The sequence below is a fragment of the Uloborus diversus genome, chromosome 9 (assembly GCF_026930045.1).
Source record: "Uloborus diversus isolate 005 chromosome 9, Udiv.v.3.1, whole genome shotgun sequence".
NCBI lineage: Eukaryota > Metazoa > Arthropoda > Arachnida > Araneae > Uloboridae > Uloborus > Uloborus diversus.
Genome location: NC_072739.1, coordinates 123,438,683 through 123,458,496, shown reverse-complemented (window position 1 = coordinate 123,458,496; position 19,814 = coordinate 123,438,683). Strand labels below are relative to the sequence as shown.

General features: G+C 32.6%; 1 protein-coding gene across 1 annotated transcript in view; it reads right to left on the bottom strand.

The window, feature by feature from the left end:
• LOC129230467 (uncharacterized) overlaps positions 1–11,917 on the bottom strand; it is a 58,155-nt gene extending 46,238 nt beyond the window's left edge. Inside the window, exon 1 of the mRNA XM_054864869.1 lies at positions 10,799–11,917. Coding sequence (XP_054720844.1) covers positions 10,799–11,236 — 438 coding nt within the window. The 5' untranslated portion in view covers positions 11,237–11,917. The remainder of the gene's footprint in view (positions 1–10,798) is intronic.
• Between the last annotated feature and the right edge of the window lie 7,897 nt (positions 11,918–19,814).

The following is a 19,814-nucleotide window of genomic DNA, read 5'->3' as shown; positions in this document are numbered from 1 at the left end:
TAAGTCTCGGAGGCAAACAAAAATGAGTGACGAGCGAAAAAGGGTGAATGATTTTAAATGAAGGAAAAATGCTAAATTAAAACCGAAGAACAAAAAAGAGTCATCAAAAAATTCTTAAACATGATATGTTTCTTTCAAATGGGCAGTTTTCAAAAGGGGAAATTTTAGACTCTTTGAAAAGTAATCCAGTTACAATTTACCAATGAAATACCATTGAACAGTGAGGAGTGGTAAGAACACAAGATAGAGTGACGTAATAACAAAGGAAATTATTTAAATCGTTGATTCGTAGATGAAAAAAAAAATGACAGGATAAAGATGCTGCCATAAATAAAGATGACAACCGATAAAATTGTTAACGCACAAGGCATTAAAGCTTAGTTCTCATCAAAGATTTAGCGATATAGATGTTAAATAATTAAGCTAGGTTTGATTTCAAAACACAGTTTTGATCAAAAGAGCACTAATACGTAACTTGAAAAAAAAAAAAAGGTACAGTAGACCCTCGTTTTACGCGGGGATTACGTTCCACGGAAATGCCACGTAAATCGAAACCGCGTAAATTGAGGCCGAATATTAGTGTTAAAATAGGGGTTTGGTCCCGTAGATAACAAAATACTTCATTCTAGTGATGACTAATTGTATAATAAGTTTAATGTGTAGTTATATCGACTTTTATGCACAACATGTATAAAGAAAACATAAATTAATTTTGTGTTCTGTTTATAAAGTATATCTGGCTATGATAGTCTTTTGGCGGTCATTAAGATTTTTTCTCTGTAATTTTTTGCAAAGTATTAACGCATCCATGATCACTTGCGTCATTTCCATGATAGAATCTTCCTTCATAACAAATCAAAAAGATCATTTCTATTGTCTAGGAAGGATCAAAATTTTCAATGACAACGTTTTTGGTTGTGCGTCACAGACGTCCGTATCCTCGTTGGTTTTGGCCTCCTTTGTCACTCCTTAAAGCTCTTCTGCCAGTGAGTTCTAACTGTGTGAGTTTAATAACTTTACTTCTGGAAAGAGCTCTGGAACCAATCGTATAAAAAAATCTCCAGTTTTAGTACGTTAGTAAGCTTGATTATTAGCACGCCAAAATGCAGTTGGTTACGCGTAATCTGCAATCTTTAGGAGTTCGGATTTTGAAAGAGGGGAAAATTTTATCTGTTTGCATTGCCACATCCGCGTAAAACCGAAACTCATCCGCGTAAAATAAAATAAAGGTGTCAAATCTTAAACCGCGTATGATCGAAACCGCGTAAAATAAACCCGCGTGAAACGAGGGGCTACTGTAACAGAATTCATTCGGAAGGTAGTCGTACTTTTTTTTTTCTAAATTCAAAATGCCTTTTGGGAATTTTTAACGAGCGAAAAAAATTTTTTGGAAGGCTAAAAATTTCAGAATGTTCACTTCTCATGACCTACTTTGACATATAAAAAAATAATAAAAATCAAAAATGGTCACTGCCACACCTTGTCTGAACTTCAAAATAATGGCTCTTAACAGGTTAAAATTTTATCTCTAATAATGAAATAAAACTTGATATAAAACTAACTTGAATTCGTGTCTGACTCTAATCTCAATATTAACCACTTGATTTTTTATCCCAAATAGTGTAAAATAAAGAATATATCATGCAAAACATTCAAAGAACTTCTCGGAATTTTCCAAAACTTCGCCAAATGCGCAGTCCAAACTGCAAAAGAAATGATGGCAACAGGTAATGGTTATTTAATGCATTTTTTAATCATTTGAAATATGCATGATATTATATCCTATCTTTTATGGCTTTTCGTCCTAAGAAAGAATGACTTTTAAAAAAATTTAAAAAGCAAAGCTATACTGTGGAATTTTTCTAGGATGTTTGCAATTTTTATCCTTTTCCTATAAATGCTTTCTAAACCTGTAAAAATTAGTAAAAATGAAATCGGGTTTCAATAACGAAGCACTTTCTTTAATGTACGCAAGTGGTCAAGATTTTAAAAAAAAAATTTTTTTTTTTAATTCGACAAAATAAAAAAGGGGCAATTAACTAAAATCCGTAGTTTAATTACCTTTAATCTAGAAGCAATATCTGAGTAAGGAGTTGAATCTTTCTCCAAACAATTAATAAAGTAACATTTTTGCAAAATGAAAAGATGGGCCATCAAAATAAAACCTTATTTCTAAAATAAAAAAGAATAATAATAACTTCCCCAAATACAATCTCAGACTCTTGTCGCACCAAGCATAGTAGAAAACTAAAAATAGTGCCAGATGCAGGCCGCTTTAATTAAAAATTTAATTATTAAAACTCTTTAATATATATTGTTCAATTACTCATTGCAAGTACTTTTGAAGATGAAGCATTTTGGGAGGTAATCAATTGAATGGTAAATTAATGAGTAATCTGCTATACAAAAGCTCTAAAATGACTACTAACTAAATTATAAATATATTCAAAACATTCTTCACAATGATATTAATCACAAGATTTTAATAAAAATAACAGACTGACAGCATTTTAAAATTTAGTATTCAAGTTATTCATTTTCAGAAGTACATCGACAAAAGAATTAAATTGGAATTACAGCATTAACATTTCTCTAAACATCGTTTAAGTTTCTAAGAATAGTAATATAATCAAATCGCTACATTTTGTCAAGCATATTGGTTAGGTGTGGCTAGACTGAAAATATGTAAGCCTTTCTGTTTTTTTTTTTTTTTTCAAAAATGCGTGATTCATTATTTTGTCATGTTTGTTTCACAGATATTAACAAAGCGTGTAATATGTTTGTTTGAATGGGAATGATTAAAAAAGAGAACTTCATTCTTAAAATTCAAAAGTCATTCATAAGTTCTTGGAAGTTTAGTTAGGGAGTGATGGAAAAAAAATACGCATTCTTAATGCTAATTCAATTACTAATGCACCCCCATTTTTTTATATAAAACTTTTAAAAAAAGAACAAAAAAAAAGAAAAATTATTTGAATTTTGACATCTTGAATTCAAAAAATGTTTTCCGCAATCACAAGTGTGTGTATGTAGGCGTATGTGTTTCTGTGTGGGGGGTATGTGTGTTTGTGTGTATGGGGTATGTATGTGTGTGTAGGCACATGTGTTTGTGTCTGTGTGCAGGCATGAATGTGTGGGTAGTTGTGTGTATGTTTTTGTGTGTGTGTGTATGTGTAGGTGTCTATGTATGCGTGTGTGTATGTGCGTGTATGTGTTTGTGTGTGTATGTGCGTGTATGTGTTTGTGTGTGTGTGTGTGCGTGTGTGTAGTTGTGTATGTATGCGCGTGTGTGTAGGACATGGATGCAACCTGGAGACGACTTTCGCTATAGGAGCAGCATCGTGAGGAGCCGGTCGAGACGGTGATGGTGCGGAGGGTGGCGGTGGGAAAATAAAATGATAGGACGCCAAAAACAGTCAAATAAAAGCAATAAGTAATCGTGATTGCTCAAAAAAAAAAACTCATTTGATGCTCGGTAGCAGGTTTTTTTTTTTTTTTTTTTTTTTTTTTTTTTTTTTTTTTAAACAGTGCCGATTAAAACTAAGATGTTACCTGTGAATCATATCTCCAAAAATACGGTACATATCTTCATGAGCTGAAGTTCTTATTTCTTTAATCAAAAAATAGTTTGCAGAAAAAAATATTAGAATACTCGTAAATCTAAATTGCCACTGAAAAATGCTTAAAAATAAGATGCTAATACAAGTAAATGACACCTGTAGATCATATCTCGGAAAATACGGTACAAATCTTCATGGGCTAAATTCTTATTTCTTTAATCATAAAAAAGTCTGAAAGATAACCGACATTAAAATACTCTTAAATCTAAATCGGCAGTTAGAAATGCTTAAAAATAAGATGCTAATACATGTACATGCTACCTGTGAATCATATCTCCGAAAATACGGCATATATCTTCATCAGCTGAAGTTCTTATTTCTTTAATCAAAAAATAGTTTGCAAAAAAAAAAAAAACAATATTAGAATACTCGTAAATCTAAATTGCCACTGAAAAATGCTTAAAAATAAGATGCTAATACAAGCAAATGATACCTGTAGATCATATCTCGGAAAATACGGTACAAATCTTCATGGGCTGAAATTCTTATATATATATATATATATATATATATATATATATATATATATATATATATATATATATATATATATATATATATATATATATATATATATATAATTTCAGGGTTTTTTCTCCTACTAAGAAATAATATGCAAACTTTCTCAATAATCTGCGACGAACGTCACGACGTCGACTACTGGGCTTTGATGTCTATTCGATTTTGTGATTTCCATTCATTATGAAATCGGAAAGAACACCCATTTTTTTAAAAAAGATGTTTGGAGACATGTTTCATTATACTTATCATTTTAATCCCTCAACCTTTATCCTAAAACATGTTTGAAAAAATTAGGGAAATTGTTTGAATCTCATTTATTCATTATCATAAAACGATTACAAGTATTATTAAGCAATGACAAAAAACAAAATCGTACTTATTACTATTTTTTACACTGTTAAATAATTTAAAAACCTTGATCCTGAATCTACCTTTTTTATCTCAATTTTTTTGAAACAAAACCTGCACTATTTATTTATGGAATTTATAGGAATGCTTAAGTAGAATATTGTGTAAAAAATGCATTACAGGTTAAAAAGTGGGATAATATAACAGAAATAGGCAATGTCGTTATTTTTAATGACCCGTTCATCAGAGGATTGTTCATTTTTTTAACCCGTACATCACTGTAAAAAAAAAATGTGCAACCTTTCTCTGTAAAAGCAGTGGCAGCTTAGCTGTCTCCATAGCAATGGAGTAACTTAACTGATAAAACTTGTGTAACGCTCATACGTTACACCAGTTTTATCAGTTAATTTACTCCACTGCTATGGAGGAAGCTAGCCGTCGGAATAAGGTTACATAAAGTGCAATATGCTGCCACCATATTTATGGAGTAAGGTTGCACATTTTTTTTTACAGTGATTGAACTCGTTCATTTGAACGACTTCATTCATTAAAAAATAGTTGCAGATGACCTTTTTGCGGGAAATACTCACGTACAATAAAAATGTTTCATTGGACCAGTAGCATTCTTTTAAGGAGAATACAATAATAGCTCATTTTGTAGAATATTTCTTGGTTACCGAGTCTCAGCGAAGTAAGACATGACATCTGTTTTCCATTCCAAAAGTCGCAGTGATTGGTAAAAAATTGATTGATTAAAATTTTATTCAATGAATAAAAATAATTACTAAGTTGACGTGACGTCAGAAAATTTCTCAAAAAAAAAACCACCGCATACCGTCCCAATAAAACAATTTTGGTGCTAAAAAAAATATTTAAAAAAAAATATGTGCACTTAAGTGAAATTGCGTAATATTTCTAAATAGAAAAATCTTATCTCCTAATAGAAAAATCCAAGCATAGTGTGGTCACAAATGAAAGTAAAACAAAAAAAAAACTATTTTGAATGTGTATAAAATGAAAGTTATATCAAAAGACATAAAAAATAATATAAATTAAAAAACTTAAATGAGAGACACAGAACCATAAAAACATATCATCGTTCAAAAGAACTACCATTCCTTTTTAGGAGCTCGTACTGCACCGTACTTTTTAAGGAATCCGGGAGGAGGATTGCTAAGTAGACGAAGTCTATTATTTTCATAACAGTTCTGTTTTTCCTAACTTTTGGAAAGTTAGAAAATGTATGTCTACTCATTTTTACTTTCTTCTATATCTAATATATAGAAGAAAGTATTGGATTCGTGCAAATTTTCGAATTTCGAATTTTGACGGATTCGAACGTTTTAAGGTGTGCTGAGTCCATTTCGACTATTTTTGGAAAATGTCTGTCTGTCTGTGTGTATGTGTGTGTGTGTGTGTGTGTGTTGTGTGTGTGTGTATGTGTGTCACGTCTGTGTTGTGACCAGTTTTTTGTGGCCGCTCTACAGCAAAAACTACCGCATGAAATCGAACGAAACTTGGTACACATATGTGCCCCTATGTGAACTTGTGCCCATTGGTTTTTGGCGCGAATTCCTCCAAGGGGGGTGGAGCAATGGGACGTTTTTTGAGTTACGCGTGATTGCTATTCCTCAGGAAGTAATTGGCGGAATCAAACAAAATTTGGTCCATATGTTGCCATTAACAAGAACAGGTGCTGATTCAATTTTGGTGTCAATAACTCAAACGGGAGTTGAGCTATAGAACGTTTTTCGTCGTCAATTGTGCCTGCTGTATCTCAAGAAATAATGAACGGAATGAAAGAAAAATTTTATCGGCAAGTAGCCCTTAGTGGGTATAAGAGCTGATTTTATTTTGGTGTCAACAGCTAAAAAGGGGGTAGCGCAATCGCCCGGTTCTTTTTTTCCATTGTGAGTGCCCTATCTTAAGAAGTAATGCTACGTTCTGGTTGAAGTTTGGAATATATGTGAATCTATATGTAAACAGGCTTTGGTTTAACTTTGGCGCCAATCGCGCCAAGAGGTGCTGATTTATTTTCATTATCATTATTTTTTAGCGAATAAAAATAGTTTTATTAATGCAACAATAAGAAAGATAATCGTAATAGATTGTCGTCTGCGTATTTCTCGTGATTTTAATTGTATGGAAATGATCGGAAATATTATCTCAATGATTTAAAATTTTTAACTGTTGCCATCTTATATTTGTTAACAAATAAAATATTATTAATTAATTCAAGCAAGGCTTTTAAAATAACTTTCAATTTTCGCTCTTTGCTTTGCTTTTGCAATAATTCAGACATTGGGATGGTCGTCAAGTTTTTGCATGTGTAATTTCGTTTTTGTTGGGAATATTGCTTCCTCGTCAAGCATGGGGAGGGATCAGAAAAAAAAAAGAAAAATATAAAAGAAAGTTTCGTAATGGCCACAACATACTAGTTAATTCTGTGTTTTGTTTTGTGTATTTTGTCACGTGTTTGGCGAAGGATAGTTATCTCCGACCTAACTGAATCAGAAATTCAAAAAAAGGAATCGAACGTTGACAACAAAAAGTCAGATGAGAAAAATAAAATTAAAGGAAGATCAATTTTTCACGAGATAGACATATCGATTCGAATAAGGTCATTGAATCCATAGTTTCTATTTCGAGAGACCCCTCAATCATAATCCGCAGGAAACATTCTTTTCCCGTCCCTACCAACGTTCACTAGAATCCTAAATGAACGACGACGTGTTGGCGCGCGATCAGCTGTTAGCCTAGCTGCGTGTGAGGTCAGATGGCTGAGGTGTTGAAAGAAATGTTAACCGCTGCCGTTTCCCAGAACAAAACTTCCCTACGCATCTAAATCTGATCGCTGCCTGCTGACAGGCAATGATGTTATTGTTGCCAAACATGAGAAAAAAAAAATAATTTTCGGTTTCTTGAGTGAATGAATGTGAAGAACACTTGTTCAGTTCACCTTGAACACTTGTTCGGAAGGCTTCAGAGTTAGAAGCATTACATAAAAAAATCGATGTAGTTTTATTGGCATCAATGATTGAATAAAATTATACAAATGCCAAGTAACGTCTGAGTAGAAAAGGGCAATTAAAAAAGGCGAAGTTTTCTGTTAATTTATCTTTTTTTTTTATGATATGGCAATTCAAGGAAAGAAAAAAAATTCTATTGGTATACACAGAAAACTTATTACGGATGGCAAACTAATTCTTGTATGAAAACTATAGCTGACGTTTAGTTTCAGAGTAGCAAAGAGCGGTTAAAATATACATTTCTATGAAAGCAAGTAACTTAATAAACTTTTTGTTACAAGAAGAAATAAATGAACAAGTAGTTTATTTTAGAACTTAACGAGCCTACTTTCGAGGTTGAATTTGCAACTCTTCTCCATTTCTCTCTTTTTCTCTCTCCATGTCGCTAAAGTTCTAAATTATCAAAATATGGATTTCTCTATAAACACATGCGTTAAGAGAATTTGAGCTCATTTCTTATTGTCCGATGACAACAGCTAAATAAAGCTCTAGAGAAGTGATTTCCATTCATCAACGGGTGACCATTTCATTGAAAATGGCTACCAAAGAATCAAGTCAAAGCCGCCAAAACTGGTGACTCGTTTTTAATTCTATTCTTGCCAGGGGCATGCACAGGGGGAAGAAGGGACACCTGTTGGCCTGAGCCAGAACCTGAAGGGGACCCGAGAATTTTAAAAAGGAGTGAAATATACGTAGCAGTGTAGGAATAAACAATATGGAGAGGGACCGTAAAAGCCATTTGTAACGGGCCCCAAAGTTACTGCGCACGCCCCTGATCCTTGCTATTATCCGTCTCGTTCAGCCTGCGTGGGTACAAATAGTTTGTTTTAGTTTTGTCGTTCTTTTCAGACCTGACTCATTTTCATTAGTAGAACTAACATTTGTACTATTTTGGCAAAACGTCTTTTGCTCATCAATAGATTCCGATTTTTTTAACAATGACAACTTTTCTGTCTTGCAACGGTACGTCACATTTATTGTCATCAGAATAATCATCATTTATAAAAAAAAAAATTGTATCTATACTTTTTTAATACAATTATGCACTTTATTTTCACGATATTCCTTATGGACACTTTTTATGCCTTAGTACCCAAACTTGGGACAGTGCCGCAAGCTTGGGGTACATTTGAAATTAATTTATGAATAAATTAGTTAAACCGAATTAGTTAAGTGGGAATGAATTTGTTCAAATAAGGCACAGGTACGTAGCCAAGATGAAGAGTGAATCAAATTCAAACTGATGCTGCTCAGTGAGCGTAGGTAACCTAAGTTATTTCCATACTTAAAAATCGCATATTTTTCCGAAATTTTCTAAATCATTAAACTAACCCACAAAGCTGTTACATAAAAGTTTAACCCTCATAGCCTCAAAAGATAACTATTTCATTTATTCTGTAACATCATTTATTTCTTACTGGGGAACAGGGGTACCCACCAAGGAGGGGGGAGGGTCATGGCGGAGACTGTGCCACTGACATTTCTAGGGGGTTGTTTTGTGGGGAGTTCTTGCTTTGCAATAATTAGGGGGAGTGCACTTTTGCTCTTAGGGGGGGGGACTCCTGCTGGTGAAAAACCAACAGATGTACCAACCCTCAAAACTAAATTCGGAAAAAGGTTCTAAGTTAGCGTACTGTCCCAAGTATGGGCACTTGACTGTAGTTTAGTTCTAAAAAGACAAAATACAGTTTTTGCTCATTGGTAAGAATGTGATAGCAGGATCTAATAAATTAAGAACAGAATATTAAGAAAATTGATTTTTCCATGAATTCCTTTGATAAATTTGTTTTCTAAGTGGAGTAATTATATGTTCATTCTTTGAAAGGGTAATAAAGAGCGGGATAGTATCAAGTTCAAGCGTTGATAGCTTCCTCAGTAAATTAGTTTTCTGGGAGGAGGGATTAAACTTTACCAATTTTCGAAAAGGAAATTGATAGTGTCATAAATACTGAAGGGATAATTATGACGGTTAACTTTGATAATAAAGGATTCTTAGTTTTTAAAAAATGAGCAATGTTAGACTTCAATTTTCAAAAGTAGACGATAATGGCGGAAAAGATGATATTCAATTCCTGTTGATGGTAATGTTTAGTTTCCAAAATGAACAATGGCAAAACTAATTAACTTTTATGCAGAGGGTTTTTTTTTTTTTTTTTTTTTTCAATACTCAAATTCAGTGGCGCAGCAGTCCGCAATGGAGGCCAAGATCTGAGTCCATCTAAGTTTTTGAGGCCGAAATGTGATTGAACTTTTTAAATGCCCGAATATACCTTGTAATAAAATGCCCTTATGTATACGTACTCGTATTTTATCATTATGCACAATTTGGAGATCCGTTCGGCAGATTAAAAATTTCCGCCCCGCCAAAACTTTAAGTTTGGGCCGCCCCTGGATGCATAGTATTGATGTATGTGAGTGGGTGTGTAATGTGTATTGTTACGTATCCAAATCCAGTTTCCGTCGGATCTTTGCCAAATTTGGCTCAGAGCTCCTTTGATGCTCAAGAACTCACATAGGGTGTTTTCCTTACACAAATCCGCTGTGTATGTCCTTATCTTTGCAAAATTTAGCACAGAGGTACATTGATGCTCAGGAATTCACATTAAGGGGGGGGGGGAGTTCACCCTTATAAGGGCAGGGAAATGTTTGCAAGAAAATTCGTGAACCGTAATTTTTATGCCTCGTAATAACAATAAATGAACTTTTTGAACATTAAAAAAAATTCCAAAGAGTTCTACATTTAAGTTGTGAGTCATTAAGTTGCTCTTTTTCACACATTGACGGGAAATTTACACTATTTTTTTTTTCTTTGATTAAAGCCAGATTGTTGAACATTTGTCCCTCAACACAGCTTTTACTTTCGAGGTAGACCGTGCAACGCCGAGCAACGCAGCTTGTCTTCTTTACTAATAATAAAGCTGAAAGTATCTCTGTCTGGACCTCTAGACCGTTCTGTCGATTTTCATGAAATTCGGCAAAAAGTTAGTTTGTAGCATAGGTTTGCAGTTTGAAGCGATTTTCAGAAAATTCGATTTTGTTCTTTTTCTATGATTTTATTTTTTCCACCATTGGCTGATTTAATTCCTCTGCACTGAGTGAATTACCATACATGGACAAGTAAATTACCATAACATGGACGAGCAAATTACCATAATATGGATGAGCAAATTAGCATAGTATATTGGTGAGAAATTCATCATCCATTATTTGTAAATATACAGGCGTAGTAGAGAAACTAGTAAAGAATAAATAATAGAAATATAGGGAGAAACCACTCACCGTCTTCGTCAACTGACCAACCATCTTCTCCAGTGCATCTATCCGCATTTGCTGCTGCTGGAACTCTGTGTCCAGCCTCAAGAGTTTATCCTCAATGGTGAACATTCTCAGTCCCACTATGGCCAGAACAAACGCACACGAAAACAACATGAAGTATAACACAGCCATTTTGGAGAAACTCTCTCCTTTCTTATCGGGACCACAACATATAGTCTGAGTATTAGTAGACCGATTGTCATCCACGACCACACATTCGCGAAACTCGCGACTTGGACTTGGCATGTTAAAGACCTGTTCTTTCGCTTGCCATAGTTTGGTATCATGCTCTGGAGATCGCTTGCTGTGCTCCGGAGACTTCTGACCATGCTTTTTGGGGCTACTGCATTTCTCTTTAGAGCATTTTTTGCTCTTGGGAGAAGAAGAACCAGTTGGTTCCATTCTGAGACCGAGGTTCTATTTTGCTGTTAGAAATAGCATCATAATCGCTAATCATAAACTACCACCGCACACGAATCAAAACAATACACCTATTAGTAAACAGCTGTTGTTATCCATAAGATAATCTAAGTAACACTTAGATGCACATCATCAATAGATATCATTTCCATTAATAAATATTATTTCTTGGAAAAATTATATTTCCACAAAAAACACGACATGCCATATGACATAGAATATAAAACTTTTATTGTCATAAAGAGCAGCTATAATTATTACCTACAACCTATACACTGATAAACTAATTTTTAAAAGAGCACATTCAATTTCAAATTTTTAATTGAGAGACGCATGCAATAATTGGCTGATTCTGCCTTTTCAATGTCATCACACGAGAAGTTATTTGAAACATACTCTTTCTTTTTCAAAATATCAATCCGTAAACACTATCTATTTAACGTACGGAGTAAAAACACCTGTTGAGTTTTAAACTCGAAAATTCCAACTCTTCGCCGATAAATGCGGAACGATTCTACATCCACAATATCTCATCCAAAATCATAATTCATCCTTCAGATTCCATTCAGAGAAACGTGACGCAAAACACGTGGTTTGTCGAATGCGGCAAAACAGACGATCATCTTCCTGCATATCGGCGAGAGCGGAAGCCGGGATAGAGTCCGCTCGAATGCCTGAAAAGCGACTGAACAGCCGGGAGAGCATGGATTTTGACGGCGTGCTGAGAAGCCTGAAGTTCAGCGCCAATGTCGCCAACTACTTTCGCAGACAGAATTCCCAATTCGCCAAGGATTTGAAAAGATGTTTACAGTCTGCAGTTTGTGAAAAATACAGTAACGTAAAACTGGTATAAATTTTATTGCATGAAAACTAGTCTTATTATTCTGATTCAAGAATTCAAACTGCGCAGTACGAAGGGCATACATTCGAGAATGCATGCAAGGATATTTTAATTCAAATTGACTTAACGAAGATCTATTCCTTATGATAAGAACTCGGCGGGAATGAAAATCTCAATGAAGTGCTGGCACTATTGGTAAGTGCTATGAGCAATTAATTTCTTTTTTCCAAATACTGTTTGAAGAATGTAATTGATAGCGTAACAAAAAGTTGATTTTCAGGCAAAATATTTCAAAAGTTTAAAGAATAATATTTTCATGAAGCAACAAATTTATTTGAAATTTTTGAAGGGCAAATACAACTAAGGAAACTGAAAATTCGAAATAAATACATTTGTGCTAAAAAGTACCAACTACTTTCGCCTGCAGAATGCATATAAAATCATCATAAAATTTTTTTTTTAATGTTTATCGGTAACCATATATCGTCTACAGTTAGTGAAAAATATAGTTTGGTAAAAATAGTATTCATTTTATTGTATGAAAACAAATATTATTGCTTAGACACAACTAGTATTATTACTGCGTAGTACGAAAGAAGTGACAGATCTGAGAATGTAAACAAGGACATTTCAATTAAGATTGCCCTTAATGAACTTCAGTTCCTTATGGTAAGAACTCGGTGGGAATGAAAATCATAAGAAAGTTTTTTCAGTCTTGAAAGTACGTAATTAGTTAAAATTGCTATCGGGAGAGTTTTAAAAAAGGCAGTTAGTTTGAGTCGCTAAAAATTGATATTTTGCAAAATATTTCTAAAGTTTTAAGAATAAAAATGTCGTAATGTTGCAAGTTTATTACAACTTTTGACTTCTTTTTACAAAAAATGAAGTATTCTATTCGCGAAAAATATTTCACTAAAAAATCGAATCTTAATTTCCATTTTGCTCACCCCCGAATGAATGTTGGGTTTTTTTTCGACTCGACCACACATCTATAAGTGCCTAAGAACGTATGTACACGCGAAATATCCATTTTCACGATTTCCGAGTTAATTACAACGAGATTTCTCGTGACGTCTGTATGTACGTATGTGCGTATGTATGTCGCATAACTCAAGAACGGTATGTCCTAGAAAGTTGAAATTTGGTACGTAAACTCTTAGTGAAGTTTAGTTGTGCACCTCCCTTTTTGGTTGCATTCGGGTGTTTCTAAAGGGGTCTTTTTCGGCTTTTGAGGGGGGGGGAATCATTGTTGATTTCGATGTAAACTCAAGTGGTGTTATAATTTGGCGGACACTTGGCGATATATCGCCAGTCTTTTGGTCGCCAAGTTTTCTCGCCAACTTGGCGACAAATTTGACGATGTTTTTTTTAATTTGGTTTTAATTTGTCCACTTTTATTTGATATTTAGAGAGTAAACTATTAAATCACATTAAAATTGCTAATAATAGGGAAATGACATTAAATTGGAGTAAAAGGAAGTCATGTAATGCACACATCAGCTCGTTTTTAATGGAATGTCACTGAAGCAAATTAAAGTTAAGTACATTTGTACTAAGTTGTAAATGTACATACATTTGTGCTAAGAAGTACCAGCTACTTTCGCTGACAGAATGCATGATGTAGAACTTAAAAATATGTGAATCGGAAAATGTAAAGTCTGCATTTGCTGAAAAAAAATAGTTCAGTAAAAATCGTAATTACAGTGAAACGCCGATTTTACGACCAAGAATTTTCGTTTTTTCTCTCATTTAACGTTTTTAAAATCAGGTGCCAGTTTTTCCGTACGATAGTAATGTTAATTTAACCCGCAATGTAAGTTCTTCTTTAATAGAATTTCCAACATTTTACGCCTTTTTTATAGAATGAAAAGGAAAAAAATTGCTCTAAAATAATTTTAAAAAATAAAAATCGGTTGAGTTTTTTTTTAATGCTAATCCACGTTGTTGAACGCTAGTAATGAAAACATAAATGCATTTTACAGACTTCTGTCTGGTCAAAGTATTTCACTCCTGGAAGATGCTGCATTCAATTTGAACTTAATGACTAAAAAACAATCCGCTATTATGGATTTTTTTTAACATAAACGGTATGGATTCACAACTAAATATTTTTAACTGATCTTAAAATGATATGTATAATAATGTTCTTTTCTTAAAATAGAGATATTTAACCTTTTGAAAGAGCCAGTTTTACTACCTATTGTTTTTTATTTCGATGTATTTCCTGTATTTTACGTTTTTTAAACCCAGTCCCTTGAGAAACGTAAAATCGAGGTTTAACTGTACTTTAATGCATGAAAACAAATTATATTAGTTTGATTCATTTACTATTACTGCGCAGTAAGAAGGCAATTATAGATTCGAGAATGTATACAAGGATATTTCAATTATTATATTTTAATTAACTTCAATTTCTAATGATAAAAGTTAGGTTGTTATGTAATCATAAGAAAAACTTCACGCTTTGGTGAGTGTTATGAGTGATAATTAGCTTACAAGTACATTGCTGTTAAAAGAGTTTGGAAACTGTAAGTGGTTTTCACAATAGAAATTTGATTTTAATAGAAAACGTTTCAAACGTCTAAACAGTGTAAAGTAGAACTTTTGTTAGAACATTTTTAAAATGGAGTAAAATTAAATCTAGATAAATAGAACAAAGAATACATATGTACGTATGTATGTGTGTATGTTCCTTATACAAATCCATAGTTTACGTCGGGTCTCGACCACATTTGGCAGTGAGGTACTTGAAACGTAGAGGGATTTTCAAGTGCTAAAAAAGTACCGGCCCGTTCGAATTTTAACTTTAGTACCTGGAAATGGCATTAAATGGCCCTGTCTGGCTTTAATAATTATCCAGTTGTCTTGATTTCAGTCTCATTCGAAAGCCCGTGAAAAATACCCTTGAAGAGGATATACTTCCTTTGGATTTCAAAACCATCAATACTGTACAATCATCAGCAGAAAAGTTATAAGCAACATCACTATTAAACCGGAAATTTATCTCCTGCCGCGAGCTCAGTTTTAATGGGCGTGAATAAAATTGAGAAGAAAGATCTGTTGCCACTGTGAGCAAATGAAATTCTTGCTTTTGTTTTGGGACTTTTCCTGTAATCGTGAAATTAAAAATTTTCCTTTTGGTTATTTTTCCGCTGTCTGTCAGGAATTTTTACAGTTGAACTCTCGTCTCTTGACATACCTTTGATTTTAGCGGTAGATCTTGTTTAGTCGACGCAGCTAGTAAAATTATAGAAACGAAAAGAAAAAAAAACATTTTGCTGAAAAGTATCAACTACTTTCGCTGACAGAATGCATAATTCGCTTTACAATTTAAAAAGATGTTTATCGGAAAATACATCTTTCGTGTGCAATTGGTGAAAGCATTTAGTAAAGTAAAACAGTACGTACTTATTTATATGGAAACAAATTCTTCTGAGGTAACTATTATTACTGCGCAGTGCTAAAGGAATAATTAATTCCAGAATGCATCACAAAACTTCTGCATGAAAGGATATTTCAATTAAGATTGCCTTAATAGAATTGTGATAAGAACTCAGCGGTTATCTAAATTACACGTGATAAGGCTCTTTGTAAGTGTTATGAGTAATTCCTTTATATTGTTGTTGAAATTGTATCAGAAAAATACAATTGGTAACGTAGCAAAAAAATCCTTTTTCGGCAAAATTATCAACACATTAAAGAATAAAATTTTTGTACAGTAGCTATTTCATTAGAACCTTTTTCTAAAATTTTTATATTTTTATGCATTTAAATGAAATTAAAAATTCGAAATTAGTACATTTTTGCTAAAAATTTAACTTTAATCTTTAAAAGTGCTTTCATCTTCAGTGTGCTCATTGTGTAATATTTTCAGTTTTAAAAATGTTTCCAACAACATGAAAAAAGCAAATTTTGAAAGAAAAAAATGCAATCAAATGTTTCGAAGTAACAACCGTTTTTGACACAAAAATGTAAGTTTCATAGATGCAAAGATATCCTTTGAAACAGTTCTTATCAGCAATTGATTTTTTAATTTTTTTTTTTTTTTTATTTATTTATTTATTTTTTTTTGAGCAACCACGATTGCTTATTGCTCTTATTTGACGATACTTGGCGTTGTGGTTTCTTTTTCAGCTTGGACCAGGGGCCTCTGCAGCACCACCGCCACCTGCCCCTCTGGTCCTGAGCACTGTCCGTGTCCCCCAGAATCCACTTTTCTTGGTAGGAGGCGTCTATGTCTTATATACACACACGCATCGTTAAAAACATACACACACGCCTAAGTGCATACACACAGGTCTACGCACACACACAAGCCTACACATGCACGCACGCGTGCCTACACACACTACAACTATACACGCCGAACCGCCCGGGAAGGACAGGCTTGCAGGGAGAGTTTCTAGAAACAATAACGCCAATGAGTAGAGTCCTGTCGCAACTCGTGATTGCAAAGAACACAATTGAATTCTAAATCTCAGAATTCAAATTAATTTTCTTCTATGTTTTTTATTTATTTATTTTTAACATTGTTGATTGTGCAGATTTCTAAATTAAATATCTAACAGCATGCCCACATAAGGGTGAAAAAGAGAAAAAACTAATAAAAAATGAAATATATACGCTTTACACCTTTATTTGGAAGCTTTATTGTAAACTAAATGCGTCTCCTGACTTTGCACGGTCTACCTCGAAAATAAAAGTTAGGTCAAGTGACGCGTGTTCAAGGATCAAGCTTGAACAAAAAAAAAATCTGCAAAAATTTCTCGACAGATTGCGGAAAAAATAACCCAAAAGGAAAAAAAATTAAATCCCTTGATTACAGGAAAGCATCGAAAAAAGGCAAGAATTTTATTTGTTCACAGTCGAGAGAACAATGGCAACATATTTTTTTTCTCAATGATTTTATTCACCCGAATTAAAACTGAGCTCGAAACAGACGATCAATTTTTGATTTAATACTGATGTTATTTGACTTAAAAATGCTTATAACTTTTCTCCTGATGATTTTACACAGTCTTGTTCTTTTTTTTTTTTTTTTTAATTCGAAGAAAGAAAATCTACTTCAGGGGTATTTTTTGCGGACTTTCGAATGAGACAAAAATGTAAAAAATTGGATAATTATTTCAGGTAGAAAGAGACATTTTATACTATTTTCAGGTCCTAATATTAAAATTCGAACGGTTTGTTCTTTCTCCGGTTCCCAAGTACCTCATTGTCAAATTTGGTCGAGATCCAACGTAAACTGTGACTTTGCATAAGGAACATGCATATATAGACGCACACATATATTATATACATGTATATTACTTGTTTTATTTTTATAGATTTACATTGAACAGTATTATCTTGCCTGTGCAGTTGCTATCTATCTGTGACTAAGTTTATATTTTCCTGTAGAGTAAGAGTACTAGTTGTTAGCCAGGTAGCAGCTCCACTGTTGATCTTCTATTAAATTCTAATATCAACCAACTGTAAAACTGTAGACTCTAATTTCCTGATTATAAATTGCCTAAATATTTAGGACATTTTAATTATTTTTTTTATCAAACTTTTTTCAATACGAGTTAAAGATGCAGAAATGGTTATTAGTCATCCTCCTCTTTAATCGTCTAACAGTTTTTGTCATAATCTCCACGGACAACATGAGATCAATGTGCAAAATTTGCACATCCCCCGATGCTTGCATATTTTTTATTTTTGCATATTTTTTATATTTTTTACGTATATTTAAAACGTAATCTCGCTTTTTCTTTTTTTTACACGTCAGTCATGCATTTTCTGAATCATTTAGATTAAAAACTCGACATTTAACAAGCGACATACCTCCTATTTTAATAAACAGTCTCATAAACAGTGTGTTGCTTGTTGCTGAAAAAAAATGAAAAAGAATTCGTAGAAATTTGAATTTGCCCCAAAATATACGAAGTAAGGTGAATAAACCTTGAATCATGTTTTGGGATTTATCTTGTGAAGCGTAGTTTCTAACTTAATTTGTGTGCAGAGTATACGTCAAAAGCATTTTTTATTTTCAAGTTTTTATCTTAAAAAACTGCATATCTTGAAGCAAATTCGACAAATTTGGTCAAGTGCACGTGGGGCAAAATTATATAGTTTAGTTCGTTTACTTATTCAATGATTTATTTTTCTCTTATGTTAATTTAGTGATTTATTTATTTATTCGTTTATTGTTTTATTAACTATTCATTTATTCATTAATTATTTTAATTGCTCATTCATTTGATGAAAAATATTTGTACAATCAAATAGAAACTATTTCATCAGAAAAATATTTTATTTTTAACTTTGCCCCATAAAAAGAAAAAACGAAAATTTTCCTTTTTTTTTTTTTTTTTTTTTTTGAACGCACAAATTTACTGATAAAAAATATTGTTTCAATGCAAGTATTAGAAAAAATATATTGTTTTTTCTTTATGTATTGTAATTTTTAAAACAAATTTTCGATTTGTTCATTTTGAAAAATCTAAATTGTCTTTATTATTTTACTTTGCCCTACATTTCCGTACATATTTTTATTTTAAGCAGCTCAGTCAACACGTATAATATGTCTGAATGTTTTTTTATTTATTATTTTTTTTTACAATTATCTTTTATAAAACTTAGAATAGCGGGAAATGGGGTACGTTGAACCTCGGGGCACCATTTAATTACAATTACTTTAACAAGGATAACATTTTTTACTTTAATTCATGACTAACAAATGGCACCTATGGTCCTATAAATCCTATAATTAAATCACCTTGTACAGTTATATTGAACAAATTTCATTCCAGAAAGTGTTATTTTAGTAGTGATGAGTAATTTTCAGAAAACTGCAACTTTAATTTTTTAATGTGTTTCATCGACTTTGCAGAAAAAAAATGAACTCCTGTCTTAAAGTAAGTTTTTTCCAGTTCACAATTATTTTCAGTTTCTTTTATTTTTTGTCAACACGAACAAAAGTGTGATTTTTTTTTTTCAGACCAAGAACGTGGGGTACGTTGGTCCACCTCATTGTGAGGCACGTTGGACCGAATCAATCTACTCCAAGTAATTTTAAAAAAATTCCTTGCTCCTAATTCTCAATAATTATAAAGCAATATTCTAAGTAGTTACATATTATACATTTTCATTTCTTGCTACACATGTTTGAAAATAATAATAATAAAAACTTTAGGGGGAAAGCGGATGTATATTTCATAGTTATTCAATAAAACTTATACTAAATTAATTTTACCAAAAGATTTATTTCATATCTGCACTGTTTTAAACTATTTATATTTTCAAATATTCTTCTAAAGTTTTGCATACAATTGTTTTCAAAGAATTAAATATGTAACACATGCTATAACAAAGTTTCTGTATTAAACATAATTTTTTGTCAAACAAGCATTCTACCATAAATAGAAAACAAAACAAAGAATTGATTGAAAGAAGAAAAAGGGAAGCTTTTTCTTAAGGTTATTTAATTTCATTTTCAATACTTAATTTTAGAACACAAAGATATACTTAATGAAAGATGTAATTTTTATTTTACTTTTTCTTTGAAATATATGGCATTAATTTAGCAGGATTCTTTCGTTCTTGGAATCGTTTCATGCAATGCAATGAAGAAAAAAATAGGTTTTTTTTCTTCAGCAAATATTGATGTAACTGTACATAAAAGTGACATATGACTCCGTTCGAGATATTCGTTCAGAACTCAGTGTCTGCTCAGGA